This window comes from Lipotes vexillifer, unplaced genomic scaffold (genome assembly GCF_000442215.2).
Source record: "Lipotes vexillifer unplaced genomic scaffold, Lipotes_vexillifer_v1.1 scaffold83, whole genome shotgun sequence".
Lineage (NCBI taxonomy): Eukaryota > Metazoa > Chordata > Mammalia > Artiodactyla > Lipotidae > Lipotes > Lipotes vexillifer.
This window is the reverse complement of record NW_006799780.1, coordinates 1151047-1169363: the sequence shown is the minus strand read 5'-3', so window position 1 is coordinate 1169363 and position 18317 is coordinate 1151047. Positions and strand designations below refer to the sequence as shown.

At 34.8% G+C, this 18317-nt stretch overlaps 1 protein-coding gene across 1 annotated transcript in view; it reads left to right on the top strand.

The window, feature by feature from the left end:
- The window catches only part of AP3B1 (adaptor related protein complex 3 subunit beta 1), a 275016-nt gene that overhangs the window by 248031 nt on the left and 8668 nt on the right, over nt 1-18317 (top strand). The window contains exons 26-27 of the mRNA XM_007471959.1: nt 10252-10349; nt 15493-15631. Coding sequence (XP_007472021.1) covers nt 10252-10349; nt 15493-15631 — 237 coding nt within the window. The remainder of the gene's footprint in view (nt 1-10251; nt 10350-15492; nt 15632-18317) is intronic.

The following is an 18317-nucleotide window of genomic DNA, read 5'->3' as shown; positions in this document are numbered from 1 at the left end:
TTAGGTTTAACATTAGGTTGTTCATTTGAGATGTTTCTTGTTTCTTTGAGGTAGGATTGTATTGCTATAAACTTCCGTCTTAGAATGGCTTTTGCTGCATCCCATAGGCTTTGGGACGTCATGTTTTCATTGTCCTTTGTTTCTAGGTATTTTTTGATTTCCTCTTTGATTTCTTCAGTGATCTCTTGGTTATTTAGTAGAATATTGTTTAGCCTCCATGTGTTTGTATTTTTACAGTTTTTTTCCTGTAATTGATTTCTAATCTCGTAGCGTTGTGGTCGGAAAAGTTGCTTGCTACGATTTCAATTTTCTTACATTTACGGAGGCTTCATTTGTGACCCAAGATGTGATCTACCCTGGAGAATGTTCCGTGAGCACTTGAGAAGAAAGTGTATTCTGCCACTATCGGGTGGAATGTCCTGTAAATACCAATTAAGTCTATTGGGTCTGTTGTGTCATTTAAAGCTTGTGTTTCCTTTTTTATTTTCATTTTGGATGATCTGTCCATTGGTGTAAGTGGGGTGTTAACGTCCCCCACTGTTATTGTGCTGCTGTCGATTTCTCCTTTTATGGCTGTTAATATTTGTGTTATGTATTGAGGTGCTCCTATGTTAGTTGCATAGATATTTACAATTGTTTTATATTCTTCTCGGATTGATCCCTTGATCATTATGTAGTGTCCTTCCTTGTCTCTTGTAATAGTCTTTATTTTAAAGTCTGTCTTGTCTGATATGAGTATTGCTACTCCAGCTTTCTTTTGATTCCCATTTGCATGGAATATCTTTTTCCATCCCCTCAGTTTCATTCTGTATGTGTCCCTAGGTCTGAAGTTCGTCTCTTGTAGACAGCATATATACAGGTCTTGTTTTTGTATCCATTCAGCCAGTCTATGTCTTTTGGTTGGAGCATTTAATCCATTTACATTTAAGATAATTATAGACATGTATGTTCCTATTACCATTTTCTTAATTGTATTGGGTTTGTTCTTGTAGGTCTTTTTCTTTTCTTGTGTTTCCCGCCTGAGGAAGCTCCTTTAACGTTTGTTGTAATGATGGTTCTGAATTCTCTTAGCTTTTGCTTGTCTGTAAAGCTTTTGATTTCTCCGTGGATTCTGAATGAGATCCTTGCTGGGTAGAGTAATCTTGGTTGTAAGTTTTTCCCTTTCATCACTTTAAATATGTCCTGCCATTCCCTTCTGGCCAGCAGAGTTTCTGCTGAAAAATCAGCTAACAACCTTATGGGGATTCCCTTGTAGGTTATTTGTTGCTTCTGGTAGAATTTTTAATGAGGAGAAAACTACTCTAGTATCTTCCAGAGAGGTGAAGAAAAGCAGCTTACCTAAAAATGAACAAGAATGTGAATGGAATCAGATTCCTCATCAGTACTGTCATCAGTTCTGGTGGCCAGAAGGCAAGGGACATAATCTTTAAAATTTGGTGGAAATGAAATAGACATTTTTCAGACAAGCAAAGATTCCATCAGTTTACCCACCAATGACCCTTTCTTGAAAGGATTACTCAAAGATACACTATAGTAAAAAAATTTTTCTTTATTTTGTGACAGAGAAAAACAGAATAAAAAGTAGACAGATAATTCAACCTGTAAAATCTGTCAATGTGTAAAAATAATTGTTCACCCCTAATGTAAAAACTAAATTTTAATAATCTGGAAACAAAATCTCGATGTGGACAAGTATGAGGAATGATGGTGTTCTTGTCATGCATGGGAAGAGGATTGATTGATGGCTAAAAGGAGTTTAAATATGGTTTAAAATGTTAAAGCTAACCTCTAAATTAAGGGAAATATGATGTATTATAACCTCCAAATGACTAAAGGGAAGAAGAAACAGAGTGCTTAAAACTTGACCAGTTTAACAAAGCAGGAAAAGGAAAAAAGCATGGTAAATAGAAAACAAAATAAGATGACTAGAAGGGGCCACACATACTAGTTATCAGAATTCATGTCAATAAGTTAAATTCCAGTGATACTGAACATGTAAAAAGCACAATTCAATATATACTATTTATAAGAACCCCACCTTAAAGAGGATGGCACAGAAAAATTGAGAATTACAAAATAAAATTTTTGTGTGTGTGTGTTTATTATCAGACATACAAGTTACCTATCACCACATGAAATATCAGAAGCATTCTTTTTTAAGTCAGAAAAGCAAGACAAGGTTACCCTCTTTCAACATTATTTCACATTTTTATGGAAGTTCTAGCCAATACAGAAAGACAAGTAAAAATAGTTAGAGGTATAAATCCTAGAAAGAAAGACACAAAATTATTATTTTTATTCAGTATATAATTGCCAACCCACAAAGTCTTAGAATCAATAGAAAATCTATTATTTAAGCTAATAAATAGGATACTGTTTAGGTACAGATCATTATGTGAAAATCATTAACATTTCTGTATGGTAGGAATGACCAATTTTAAGACATTATGAATAAAATTATTCTTTTTACAAGAACAACGAAAGGAATAAATTAACAAATATATGATACCGATGTGGGAATTTTTTTTTTAAAAACCTGAAACTTTCCTGAAGGCCATAAAAAGAAGATATAAATAATGTAATAAGTATACTATGTTCCTAAATGGGAGAGAGTACTCTCCCTCAGGTTAATCTTCAAATTCAGTTTGATTCAATGCTAAATTCCAGTAAGCCTTTTCAAGGAACTTGACAAATTTCTAAAATTCAACTGGAAAAAAGAATGTCCAAGAAAAGTCAAAACAAAAATTTAATGAGAAAAGCCTTTTTCAATAATAACTTCAAGATATTCTTCAAAGTCACAAGAATATTTTTATTCAATGTAATTGGCTATTGTCAAAGGAATCAGTAAAACAAAACAGAATTTAGAAATTTTGTATATCATAAAGCTGACATTTCATATCACTGAGGAAAGAATGGACCAGTCAGTAAATGATGTGAGAACCATTATCGGGAAAAAAACAAAGATACCTTCCTCCCACAGATTACTCCAAAATAAATTCCAGATGGATTTATGGTTTAATTATAGAAACTATAAAAGTGTTTAGAAATAATATAGACAAATATTTTTATACTCTTTGGGGGCAAAAGTCAAGCAAGACACAATATCCAGAAAGATGTAGTGAAAAATTGACAGGTTTGATTATTAAAAATTTTAAACTTCTCTACAAAGAAGAAAAAGATAGATACCATAACACGTGAGAGATAGAAAGTATTACAGCATATTTAGCAGACAGAAGTTTAGTAACCAGAATATATAAAGAACTCTTGCAATCAATAAAAAGGAATCTAATATAAAAGTGGAGAAAGGTTGAGAATAGTTCATTAACAAGAAAAGAAATGCGAATGATCCATAACAATAACATATACAACATTGGTAATAGGGAAATAAAAAAAATTTCATTTGCAAAATTTTAAAATAATTTTAATATATGACATGGAAGTTACAGAAAAACGTGTATTCTTATTTACTGTTTGTGGAACTTCAAGTTGGCACCACTTTTTTTAGGTCAGTTTGGCAGTATTTTTCAAATGCTGATTATTCATACTCTTCAACTTAGTGATTTCATTTTTAGGGTGTCAAGCTTGGGGAGATATTGGTGCTTGTGCTGAAGAAATAGATCTATCCAAGGTTATTAAGTAAACATTGTTTGTAATAGAGAAAATTTGCAAATGAGAATTGATGGGGGAATGCTTAAATAAATTATGACATATCCCTATTATGGATGTAGGTTTTGAATATCAGTTATGCATTAAGCACTGTACTGGGTTATGTCATTTCATTTAATTGTTAAAACGAGCCCACAAGGGTGTCATTTTTCTCACTTCATAGATAAGGAAATTTGAGTCTCACAATGGTTAGACTAGTTGCACATTTCTTACCTAGAAAATTTACCAGTTTGGATCGTAGGAGTCTGTGGAATGAGATTATATGTAGTACAAGTATATGCATTACAGTTAAATATAGAACAATTAGAATCTTGTCTTACATTAAACTGTTACACCATCTGATCCCATGTAATTAGGCTATTTAGAGCTGCCTAATAATAGTAGTTTGTTGATCTGGTAAACTGTTAATTCTGTTAAATTTACATCTATCATTACTCATTTTCAACATTCCCCTATCCATGTCAAGATAGCTGTGTTTAGCCTCACATTCAACCAAAGAAGATGAGAGGAAAAAGAGCGGGACAAAAGAAAAGAAGAAGAGAGAGAAGCGAACAGTAAAAGGGCAAAATATTTAAAAGGAGGCGCATGAAAACTATGGAGAGCATCCTAGAACACTAATATAAATGAAAGTAAATTTTCCCCAAAATAAAGAGGAAGCATTCCATCTTACTCCCTGCTAAGCCAAACCTTGCTTAGAAGCTGAGACTGCCTTATGAAGTATGTTATGTATATTAATTAGATTTTGCATTCAGTTGTGTGTAACAGAAACCCAACTGTAGTGACTTCATCAAATAGGGGTTTATTTATTATTCTCCTGGTACAAGAAGAACACAGGACAGCAGTTAAGAGCAGCAGGAGTAGCTCCACAATGTCTTTTGGTATAAGGTCTTTCCAACTTTTTGTTCCATGAGCTAATTTCATTAGCATGTGCCAGTCATCCTCGGGGTCACAAGATGGCTTCTCTACTTCCAGGATTCTATCTGCATTCTAGGCCAAAAAAAAGGAAAGAAGTGACATGGAGGGAGGAGCCACATCTGTGTCAGAAAAGCAAAACTTGGGACTTCCCTGGTGGTCCAGTGGTTTAGAATCCACCTTCCTATGCAGGGGACAAGGGGTTCAATCCCTGGTCGGGGAACTAAAATCCCACGTGCCGCAGGGCAACTGAACCCATGCGCCACAACTAGAGAGCCGTGTGCTGCAACTACAGAGCCCACGTGCCACAGCTACAGAGCCCACATGCTCCGGAGCCCACATGCCACAACTAGAGAGAAGCCTGCACTGCAACAAAGAAGCTGCACACTGCAATGTAAGATCCCGCGTGCTGCAACTAAGACCCGACACAGCCAAAAAATAAAAAGAAATACTAAAAAAAAAAAAAAAAAATAGAAAAGCAAAACTTTCCTAGGAGTCCCCAGCAGACTTCTGTTCAGGCTTCATTGGTCATAACCGGGTCACTTGATCAGTCTTAGCTACAAGAGCCTGAGAAGAGAGTGTTCCAGTGGGCACATTGTCTACCTGAACAAAATCAGTATTATATCAGTAAAGAAGAAAAAGGAAAAAAAAAAATACTGAGTAAGCAACAAGTAGTGTCTGCCACAGCAATGTTCCAGTTTTATTACATTTGTCTCATAAGACCCATTTTGGATGAACTTATATCCTTAGTTTTTCATATAGAATTACATGTTAATCATTTCACCAACCACAGAAAATAAAACATGCATTATGCAAAAGTGAAACATACCCAGTCAAGTTGAATAGTATATATTTATCTCTTAACACATGGGTTGTTGCCTGTGGGGACATTTCAGGATCACCTTTTTCCCCCAAACTTAAGCCTTCTGCTTATCCACCTTGATTTTCATATATGCCTTAGAAGGCAAGTCTACTTTCCCTTCTTTTCACCGCTCTCACACCCTTCTCCCTGGGCATCAGTGCTGTAGAGCTACCTTTAACCAAGAGGTAAATGGGATCCTTCTCAGGAGTGTTGGAAAGGAGAAGGCTGGTCATTTCACCCATAATCTAAAAGAAAACATAAGTAGAGATAGTGTAGTATGTGTAATTTAACCCATTGGTCCCTAACTTTTAAAATTGTATACCTCTGAGTAAAATATTTATACTACACACTCCCTATATGTATTGTGTGTGTGTCTCACTGTGCTAACATGTATGTACTAAGATATTATGTACAGACAAAAATAGAACTTCAGGGCTTCCCTGGTGGCACAGTGGTTGAGAGTCTGCCTGCTAGTGCAAGGGACGCGGGTTCAAGCCCTGGTCTGGGAGGATCCCACATGCCGCGGAGCAACTAGGCCTGTGAGCCACAACTACTGAGCCTGCGCGTCTGGAGCCTGTGCTCTGCAACAAGAGAGGCCGCAATAGTGAGAGGCCCGCGCACCGCGATGAAGAGTGGCCCCCACTTGCCACAACTAGAGAAAGCCCTTGCACAGAAACGAAGACCCAACACAGCAAAAATAAATTAATTAATTAATAAACTCCTACCCCCAACATCTAAAAAAATATATATATATAGAACTTTAGATAGAATGAGAAAAAAATAAATATAATTGATAGGGTTTTTTTTTCATCAGTGGATTTTCTACCTCAGGGGAGTGCCTTGTCCTTTCCCTCTTTGGAGAACACTGATTTATCCAGTTATTTGAAGCCAAAATTTTATATTTAACACTAAATTAGTTAATGATATATATACCTATCCATTTACTCCTTTATCAACCTTTACATTTCTCTTAATGTGACTTAGCCTTCCATTACATCAGCCTGGTCTTAACCTTCAAGTGTCCTACCCTCAACACTTCTATCTTGTTTTGTTTTGTTTTGTTTTGCGGTAAGCGGGCCTCTCACTGTTGTGGCCTCTCCCGTTGCGGAGCACAGGCTCCGGACGCGCAGGCTCAGCGGCCATGGCTCACGGGCGCAGCTGCTCCGCGGCATGTGGGATCTTCCCGGGCCGAGGCACGAACCCGTGTCTCCTGCATCGGCAGGCGGACTCTCAACCACTGCACCACCAGGGAAGCCCAACACTTATATCTTAATAGCTCCTTCCCTGCTGTTTTTGGAAGAAATATCCTCCTTCATTCCAGGGCTGACCCATTCACCTAGTTCTTACGCTCTTAATCCCAACCTCGTTTACCTCCTCTAAGACCTTACCCTATTTCTTTGTGTTGCACCAGCCTTTAATTATGCTCAAGTTTCTTTAAGCATTTTTCTTTTGCCTCTACATCCTCATGAAGCTTCTGCTGCTTTCTGTCCCATCTTTTTCGCTGCCAGTTTTTCCATTCAGCTTCAGCTCGCTGCGTTCTGCCTTCTTCCTCCAGCGTTTACACGTGCTTCTTTCTATTCCTCCCTGCAGTATTTGACACACACCTTTTCTCCCCAGCCACTCTTTTCCAGGCTCTTCTGCAAGTTGCACCACTTCTGCTTTTACTTACATGCAGGGCTTCCCCAAGTTTCCACCTTACCCTTCTTCTTGGTATATCCTTTTTTCCTACATGATCTTATCTACTTACACGGCTTCAGCCCTTCCCTGTACCATTCTGGTTACTTCCAAACTCATATGTGCTGCCCTGACCTCTTTTCTGATTCATGATCTATATTTCCAATTATCTGCTAAATATCTCTTCCTGGGTAACTCAGTGGTACTCAAAGTAAAACATGATTAAGTCCAAATCATTTTGTTTAATCCCCAAAACTCCTCTTCAGTGGAGGAAGTCATCCTCCCAGTCATTCACGTTAGACGGTTCAAAGTCTCTTCCTCCCATCCATCACCAGATCTGTCCCTTTTAACTAAAATACCCGCACCTCCCCCATTCTCAGTGCTACCCACCCTAGGGAAGCAACCTTGTATAGTGGAATAAAATATATATATATGGCAGCAAACATTATATAGCTGACTTTGGAGTAGGATAGACCTGGGTTCAAATCCCAGTCCTGCTGTGTTCAGTTCTTCATACTAGCTGTGTGGCCTTGGGCATGTTGTTTAACTTCTCTTAATAAATTAGGGGTAACAGAAGCTACCTCTTCGGATCATTGTTAGGATGTACTAAAGTAAAACACACAGTCAGTGCTAAAAACCCCTGCCTAGACTGTTAATTAGATTCCTTCCTGATTTACCTGCCTTGGATTTCTCCTGTACTCCACCTTTACACACTGCCAGCAGAGTTTATAAAATACATATGGGGTCATTTATTTTCCTATGTCAGAAGTCTCTGGTAGTTTCCTTTTTTTTTTTTCCAGGAAACTTTGAAGCACCTTTGTCTGAGTTACAAGAGTAAAGTAATCATACACTTTGTCATACAAATCAGGACACTTCAGAGAGTGAAAGGAGACATTAACTGAACAAGATTCCAGGACAACTGCCATGGGAGAACTGAGACTAATGGTCATGCTGTGTATGCTGTTCTTTACAGTGTGCCCCCAATCCCATCTTTTGACACACCACACTGCTCACCATTCCCAAAACATAGGTGTAGAAACCCTAGAATGCTCCTCTCCCTCCTTTTGGAAGTAAACTTATCTCTACCTCTCTCCTGCAGAATTAATCAGCCCCTCTTCCTTGGACTATGATACTTTCCACATGTCTCTAACATAGCACTTACCTTTCTGTTATAAACATAATTGAACTCTTTCTCTCTCACTAAACTTGTGAACTTCAAGGGCCAATCTTACTTGTCTTTAAATCCCCAGACACTCACACAGTACATGGGATCAAGTTTGTATTCAGTAAATGTTTATTGAATTAATAAATAAATTGGATTTATTGATTTGCCTTGGGCAATCCATGTGTGAATAATTCAAAGCATTCTTTGTTTTTTTTTAGTCTAGTCCCTACCTTGTTCCATTTAAAAAAATAAGGCAGCTTAAAAGTTTATAGTATACAGATAATAGCATAAAATCAAAGTGGATTTTCTTTTCTTTCTTTATATTTTAATATTTGTCCCTACCCCACCCTTCAAGAAAGTATTTTTCTTAACCTAATGTTTGTTGTTTCTTATCCACAATTCCCATCTCCCTAGCCATCTTCCCACTGGCCATGAGACCCAGTTCTAACACAAAACTAGAATTCCTTCCCTGGAACTTTCAGTAAAGCTTTTGCTTTCCTGATAAAAAGGAACAGATTCAGTTGGCTCAATTTTTTTTTTTTTAATACTTGATTGGATTCTGCATTTTTTTGCTCCTTATACCTGTCTAAAAGCTTAAAAACTTTTGAACTTGACAGAATTCTGCACAATTTCAAATTCTCAGCATCATATAATTCCATCTACATTTAAAATGCTATCTGGTTGAATTCTGGTTACCTCACATGGCTTTTTATAATCAGCTTTTACACCTTAAGAGATCAGCATATAGTCATGCTGCATATTACAGTATTGTTACTTCAATTAATAGGAAATTTATTTCAAGGAAGTACATGAGAATACGTAGTACAGAAATAGGAATCTTAGCCATGTCATCAGTCTTCATAAGAATGTATTGTAGGAAAAATCATGTAGTTAGTTGTCAGTTGGCTCAATTATTCACTACTCTTCCATCATCACTCTTCCTTCTTCAGTGGAATGTTAAAGTGGTACCTAAAGATACAGCAGCCATCTGGCAACCATGAGGATAAGAACCAACACACTAGGGCTAGTGGAGTTGAAAGCTAGAGAAGCCTGGGTTCCTAACAGCATCTTTAAGCCACTGAACTAGCCTTTGACTGGTAACTTACAGGATTACTTATACACTGAACAATGAGCACCCATCTCTCAAGAAATTGTCAGTTGGATTTTCTGCTGCTTTGCAGCCAAACACATTGCGAACTGATACACTCATCAACCTAACTTCAAACTTGTAATTTTAAAACATTTTAAAGCAGTTTTAGTAATTTTTTAATAAAGATAGTAGTTTCATAAGATTTAAATGAAATAAATGCGCTCAGTATTGTTTTTCTGTATGATGAAAATAGAAAGTTGCCTTTCCTAAATTCTTCATATCCTGTAATTTGAAAAACTTTCACCACATGTTCGATAATGTCAGTGAATAATGCTACTAGAAAATGAGGGGTTTTGTTTTAAGAAAGAAAGTTTGCAGATGAGGTATTATATCTCATATCTTAACACAGTATGGTCACTCCATTTTATTCTTTATTTAAAAATTAATATCTTAAAAGACATATCTTAACTATTTAAGACTAAGCCACTCCATTTTCTACACTTTTACTACAAAATTGAAGATAAGATATTCTCTACTAGATAAGCTGCATTAAGTGTTCCTCTGATAGTAATGGATATATACCCTTGCTGCTTACCTATTTTTAAAAGTTCTATGTCAAATGGCATATTTACCATAACTGCATATTTTTGTAAAAAAAAAAAAGTATATATATATATATATATATATATACGTTTTCTAGTTCAGGTAACAGATGTATTTCTCTGCAGATAGTGTTGAGAAATATTTCAAACCTTTTTTAGCTGTGATATTTAAGCCAAGCAGATCTCTGTATGCTTTAATTGCACCTATTTAACTGCATAGTATTAAGAAGAATGTTTATTTATTAAGCATTTAGTCAGCTTTAATGTGTTTTTTCCTTAGTACCAAGGATGATTGCTTCAGTGTTAATATTCAGCCTCCTGTTGGAGAACTGCTTTTACCTGTGGCCATGTCAGAGAAAGATTTTAAGAAAGAGCAAGGTGAGAGATTATTACAATTTACTAGAAATTGGCATCCCAAATAACATGTGCTCATTCCTCTGGCAGGTCTCTAAAATAAATTACCATATGTACATAGCCATTAACAGATGTCAATGCACAGTCTTCCAATTTTTGCTAATGCTTTGCGTTTATAAAATAACCTTAAAGGTGTATGTTTACATTACATGTCTACATTCCTGGCATACTTGCAAATTGATTAATATGTCTTTTAAATAATAAATTGATTCTTAATTAACTTTTCAATTCTTGGAGTTTTGGTTTGTCAATCTAATGATGTATTCATGTGTTTTGTATTAGTGAAAATGTCAGGAATTTGGTACTTAGCAAAGTCTCATCACTATACATGTTATGTTTCTATATTTCCTTTCACTATAGAACTGTTTTTCGTGTTCTACTAATATATTTTTCCCTGTACACGTTAGAGTGCCCTACCCTTCAAAATAAAATCCTTATTCTGTATTGAAGAAATGCTATGCTGTCAGGCTATATCAGAGCTGAAACATTTTAAAATAAGCACCAAAAAAAAAAATATTTTCAGCATAATGAAAGCATTAATATCTTAGGCTTGCCCTAGAGTTAGGCATAGTTTCTAATAAAAACAATTTTTGTCATGTGTGAATAAGGGAAAACAACTGTCTCATTTTATGTGTTTAATTAAGAATTGAATTTATAAAAACTAAGACATATTTAAATGGTATAGTCAGCAATGTTTTAAAGTTTATGTGAATCTAGGCTATTTTTTTCTTTGGAGGGGGTTCTCAAAGATTCCCTTCATCTTGAGGTCATTAAATCATACCTGTCAAGCTTTCACAAAGTACAGGCAAACACAAATATCTACACCTAAAGAGAAGGGCTTGCTTCCTGGCACTCTATCATGTAGTGCCAGAGACTTTTTTTTTTTTTTTTAAACTATGAACCTTTGCAATTCACAATGTCAGAAGGACCTGTTGTAGAAGAATCTCACAAAGAAAATCTCATACCCGACTGTAAATTAATAGTAACCTTTTATTCTGCCTTATTTTTAAGTGATAAAAAAGAATGACTGAATCCATCTTTGAGTTTACTTTTCTTGGATGTTGATTATTGCTATAGAAAGTCATATATGTGATTTTATTTTTCTATTGCCCAATTGAATTGATTCTTACATTTGCTATTCTTACCCTTTGCTGGCTAAAGCCTGCCTCTCTGCTTTACACCTGCTCAGCAAACCCAGGTGAGTGGCACATAGGGACTGAATAAAGCCTTGGCACGTTTATTGTTAAGGGGATATTCCTTTTTTGAAAAGTGCAGCTGAAGTATTTCTAAAGCAGCAGATTATTGTATATCTTTTCTCTTCCTCAACTTTGGTTTAGAATTATGTACTTGATATTTTGATCAAGTTTCTTGTGCTCTGCTGTGACTGAGGGATTTTTTTCCCTGACTAGCCATACAGAACTGTAATCACGTGAGAGAGGAGCGCTTGGAGAGCAGCTGTGGTCCTCTGTGGAGATGTTGCCAAAATTCCTTTTTCTTCTGCCATTTTACTTCTATGGTTGTTGATTATTTGTCCGAATAAATCTGGCAGCTGTTTGCTATGTTTAATAGAGCAGAAAGGCTACTCTGAATAAAGCTATTTGAAAATTTGTTTATATGAAGTATTTGTAAATCCTTGCAAGTCTCTTGGCATTTCTGTATCATGCTTTCTGTCCTCCTAAGTTCATTCTTTGATGTGGGACTTGATGCTGACAAATTTACCGCAGGTTTAAAGAGTCTTCAATAGCATCCTTTTAGTTCTAGACTTCAGCTGCCTTGGTAATAGAGGTCCCAATTCTCAACTTTACACATGTATTTATTTGTTATACTACTCTAGGAAGAGCTTAGCTTATTTTGCAGAAGATACCTATAAATGACTCATTAACTGAAAATTCTAAATCAGAATAAAAATCACTTTCCTCAGATTTTATCAGTTCAAACTTCGGGAAGTTAAAATGCCAATAAATTTAAGAAATGTCTGTGTGCATCATTACATGCTAGCTTTAACTTGTTTTTCTACTTTAAATAAAATGAATTTACACACTTAATATCTCATTTCACAGGGCATGTATTTCAAGGCTCAAGAAATGTATTAAATGTATTAACTAGGATTTAACTGAAGAAATTATAATTAAAAACATGAGAAATATGGTTCTATTTTTAGACAGATGTGCATATTTGAACAGTGTATATAATATTAAATAAGAATACTTCTAACAGGTTGTACATATTAGATTAATATTTTTTTAAACGGAAATGTTTTATTCCTAATACATAGCCTGCTCTATCAATTTTTCTCAGTTGTTGCATTTAGAGTTCCATGACCAAACATGCATTTTTATAAGGTTGGTAGTCAAAGTACTAAACAAAAGATTGGTTTATTGTATATTTTGAAGTTATCCAGAGTATTCATATTATGAGCCTTAACCAGAAGCCATATTTTTTTCATTATTATGAGTTTTGAGCCTTGCAAAGTTAGTTAATGATCTAGCTCTGGGAGGATTTCAGTACTATCAATAGAGATCTCTGTTTTACTTTTAAAAATGTAGTTGCATTTCTTGAAGCAGTTTTAATTGTAAGAGACCCAAGCCAACTGCTTATTCCAAATTTCCTCCTCTTATTCATTTTCTTCTTATGAATTAAATTGGAAATGTAAAACTTACAAGAAATTTTTTAAATCTTATTTTCTTATTTTATTTACATTTTAGCAGTTAATTACAGCTGATTAACCTAAATTAAGTGCTGTCCAGTGCCTCACCAAAGTTAGGTAAATTCTAATGAAGCAACAAATCCTGTATCTGAGAATTTTAAAATATTTCTCCAGTAACTTTATGTTTATTATGCATGAGCAGGCTGTATAGTATTTGAAGTCTGTTTTTGTAGAAGAAACTTTTAATGATATCTTGGCATATTTTTCTTTCTCGTTAATTTAAGAATACCTGATATATTTTCATTTAGAAAAAATCTCTGGTTTAAGAAACCTAGAATGGCTACTTAATTTCATTATGATTTATACCTCGATCTTCTGGGTTGCTAGCTAGCAAGATGCTAATTCTTTAAATGGCCAGACATTCACTATTTTCTGGCCCTTAACCACCGCAGGCAATCATATTTGATGCCCCTTAATTAGAGCACCTTTTTTTCTTTCCAGGTTCTTTTTCCACCTCAGCAATCGAGACAATACATTTGCTTACCATGCTGCTCTCCTAAGTGTTCTTTTGCATGTAAATTAATCTTGATTCAGTTTACACTGTCATGCTGAGTGGTACAAATTGCCTATAACAATAAAACAGCATGAGTTAAAAATAAAGGGGGGTGGGAAGGCAGATTGAATGTGTGCCTTACTTGATAGCATGTTACTTTGCTTTATGCCAATACATTAGCTGGCGATAATGAATCTTCTGTTCTGAAAAGCATGGTTTAGTTGATTTTTTTAAATTTTACTTCAGTGGAGCAATACCTTGTCTCTGATAGACCAAGTTAGACAAACCATTAATGACAAGAGTGTTAAGGTTAAATATGAAGCAATGCATTCACTTCTCTGAGTGCTATCCATCTTTCCATTTACAGGAGCTTGACAAAAGTACTGGCTTTGTCCAACATTTCCTTTAATTACAGGCAGAGGGAAACAGGCTTTTAACATAAACATAGTTGCATTCATTTATTCAGAAGTTGCTCTTCAATAGAGCTTAATGGAGAAGGTTTAAATCCTAAATGAGTACACACATCTCTCAGCAGTGTTATGTCAGCAGCCACTGTGCTTTACTTAAAAGCAGTGTTTGCTTGTGTGGTTTTTAAAGCTTTTGCCTAATATTGAAGTTATACAGTCTAAGACAGAACATAGTGTCCCCGAGTTTGAAAGTGGTTAGTAAAAACTGTTCTTTGTTAAAAGCTAATAAGTAAGTCTTTTTACAGTGTTAGGCTTTAGTCTTCATGCTGCTAAATCGTAGGGATTTTCAAATGTTTCTGTTGTATTTGCAATAAATAACAAAATTAAATACATGATCCTAAAGGTGGAGGGCCTTTTGAAAATATAAAATCAGCTTTTACCATTTTCATAAATTTTATAAACTATTGTACACATATCATATGTCTCAAAAGATAATCATTTTTAGTAGATACCGTTAGGAGTCAATGACTTACATCACAGATCCAGATAGATGGCATTTATTATAACTATTTTGGTTTTTTTTAACCGGGTACTTAATTTCAGTATTTGTTCCAAGAGTTTGATATGTTATTGAATTTGTCCTTTGAACATTTGTATATAAGATTCTGATATTAATTGCATGTCTTGTGTTAATTCTATATGGTTTTTGTTCATGATTTTGCTTAACTTAGTTTGTTTCTTAAATATTATTTGAAATGTCTCTGGGATTTAAGTTTTTCCAATTTACATTGTTTCCTTTGTTTTCAAATGTTTTTGCTTCAGAAATTTCAGTTGTTTTTGTCAGTAACCATAGTTCCACTTACTAGGCAAATGCTGTTATCACTAAGTGTAGCTTAGATACTTGTCCATGTTTTAGAACCACGTAACTGTTCGGTGACTTTCAGTCACTGTTGAGATAACTTGGATCCATTATATTGACACCATTCATTGTGTAATGCTGCTAGTTATTCCAGAAACACTTTGATTTGTTCTGAAGCAGCATTTGGTAAGAGAGATCTTTGAATGAAAAGGAGAAGGAAAAAAAAACAGACTCTTAAAAAGTAAAAACTTAATAGTTTATAAAGCCCAAATTAATTGCGTATATATTTTTTTTGTGTGTGTGATACGCGGGCCTTTTTTTTTTTTGGCGTATATTTTAAAGGGAGTGAAATTGGAATTTTATCTGTGATTCTATGCTTTTATCAATCTTAGTATTTAAAATCAGGTTATTAAGAGTGATGTTCGACTGCATTTTTACACATTTTTGAACACGAGGATTTTTTAAAAATTTTTAATCAGTTGCAGTTCATTTTAATTTTATGAAAATTATCTTGTAAATTACATTCTGAAGTGGTATTTCTTCTCTTAAAAAGTTTTTAAATTTTGGCTATGAATTTTAAATTGTTTAATGTAATTTTCATAAAGAAATTAGTAAAAGGGAGCCGCCTTTTGCTCTTACAGGAATGCTAACGGGAATGAATGAAACTTCTACTGTAATTATTGCTGCACCGCAGAATTTCACTTCCTCTGTGATCCTTCAGAAGGTTGTAAACGTAGCCAACGTAGGTGTAGTCCCTTCTGGCCAAGATAATATACACAGGTAGGTTCACTGACACGTGATGTAGAGATAACTTGTCTACATGTATAAATGTATACTTCTCAATTCATAATTTTCCTTGAAAATAAAAACCCCTAAACATATATGTGCCCCTCCTTTTTTATGATGATACATTTGATTGATTGGTTTGGATTAAGGCCCTCTTCCCTATTTCATACAATCCTTAGTACACAGATATGGGCTTTCCTGAAAGATACAGATAGTATACCTGCATTTTATAGTAGCTTGGTGCTTTGTAAAGGTACCTTGTGTGAGATATGGCTGAGAATTTCTTATTTCACCAGATTCAGTGAATTCCAGGAAGAACTGTTTTATAAAGCAATGGATTTGGACTTTTTTACTTGAAAAGGGGAAAGTTTGGGTATAGATTTCCTTTTGACAGCAATTCCCTAAGGCTGCTTCCAGTAATAAGGAGCTGCTAGACAACCATCATGGGGCCAAATGCAGCTTCTGTTTCTTAGGCCAGGAAATATCTTCACCACCAACCATCTAAAACATGAGGTCCACGTTATTTGTCCTTAAAGGTAGCAGAAAATGTGATTAGTATGTGCCTTCTTTGTATCCTTATGAACGCTAGTGGCTTGAAATGAAAGTAAAATAATTACTCCTTAAATAAACATGCAGTTGTTACTTAGTCCTCTGTGAGTTTAAAGGAATTCATTGCAAACTATCTTTAATTCCTCTGCCATTCTACTGCCAATGGCATACTTCCACCATTACGTTTAGGAAATAAATTGAAAATCAAAGAGAACGCCTTCAACCCTTTAAAAATGTATTTTTAAATTAATACAGGGGCAAGAGAGGCCCCAGATAAAGAGTTCTGTGGGTGATCTGGATTTTTTTAGACTCAGTTCTGCCATTATTGGGCTTTATAACTTCTCCTTATGGGCTTTAAGTTCCTCATCTGATTGGAAATTGATAGCAGGGAAAGAAGGTGATTGAAATGAAATTCTGTTATCTATGGAAGAACATTGGACTTGACATCAGAAGAGCTGAGTTCAAGTCTTGATCTGCCATTACAGAGTTGCCTAACTTTCATCTACTAATCATGACAGAATGAAAACTGCATGTACTAGTCAAAAATCAAATTTGCCTTGTGCCTTTTTTTTTTTTTTTTTTTTTTTTTTTTGCGAAGAGGAGGTCCTTAAGTAAGTTGCTCAAGAGATCTGATGCTTCCATTTCTTAATTTTTGATAAGCCCTATCTATCTCACATAGGGTGGTGATAAAATAATAAAATGGATATAAGGTCATCATATTGGTACCGCCATGCAAATATACACCTTATCTATCAGTTAGTGTTGGTCAATAGGGGAAAAAAATGAACAAAAAGAAGGCTTTTAGTAAAAATTTTTGGTTCTAAGTCTTCCTTGTTTTGTTTTCTGCTTTAAATACTTTTTTTCACTTTCCTGAGTGATTTTCTTCAGCAGAAGTTGTTCTGTTTTATTTATGGATCCTTTGAATTATTGAAATTACTATAAAACACCAAAATATTGTACATCAACTTTAACTTTTAGCTTATGCTGTATGAAATTTTACCTGACACATCTAGTATCCAGCAATACTTCAGTCTTATTTTAATATGTTCCTTTGTAGTAGACAAAACAACATAGGGTAACCCTTGTTTATGTTGGAACTTCTAATTAAGTTTTTGTTTTGCTTTGTATGCGGGTTTTTAACTCTTCTGAAAGCAATGACAGTGTTCCAGGTTTTTGTTTCTTAGAAGAAAATAGCCAGATTACCTTCTCAAAACCAACTAATATGAAAGCCATTTTCCTATTGGGAAACAGACTAAGTAAGACACTTAGCACAGTTGTATAATTCTTATTAAAGCATAAAGTTTGCCTATAACTTGTCTTGGTGGTTTAGAACTTAATGCCTGTTCACAGGATTAAGTTACAGTCAATTCTCAATTATCCATACCAGTGCAGGGGAGACACACAACTAGGAACCATTTCTATCTGCCTTTGGTGTGCAGAGTTTGCACTTACACTTAATGGCCATGGTCCTCATACACTTCTGCAGTGTGTTGACACTTTTCCAGTCCAGCCTTATCACAGTGGCCTGGTATTTGGCTCTGTAACTTGGTGGAGGAGCCCAAGTTACTACAGAGCCAAAAGTGAATAAAATGCCTATATATAATTCTAAATAGGCTGTGCTATCTTAACTTGCCTCACAAGTCTCATTGTACTTATTGAAAATGTTTTACATTTGCTTTTTTTATAGTAAGGTATGGCTATAATAATGTTTTAAATTTTAGAAGGCTTCCAATAAATACCTAGAGTTATTTGTAGTTTTCATACAGATATTGACAAAAATTACTATCCCACAAATGTAACATTTTTTTGCCATTCTTTTATGCTCAGTAAGTTAAAACTGAAATAAACAGTTGGTAGTACAGTCTGTACCAATAGCTTTCTTAATTTCATTTAAAATGAAATAGCAATTACTGTTTATAATAAGAAAAATTAACAGTTTACCACTTTATTGAATTGTATTAATGTTTTTTGACAGTGTTCAGTAGGTGATTACCCTGTGGGATGAATGAGTTTATATATCTAAGCCTTTATATTATTTAACTGTTAGTAATAAAATTGAAATCTCTGAGATTTTTGAATGACTTCTCTATTCTTCTGTGGTAGTTGCTTTTTTTTTTTTTTTTTTTTTTTG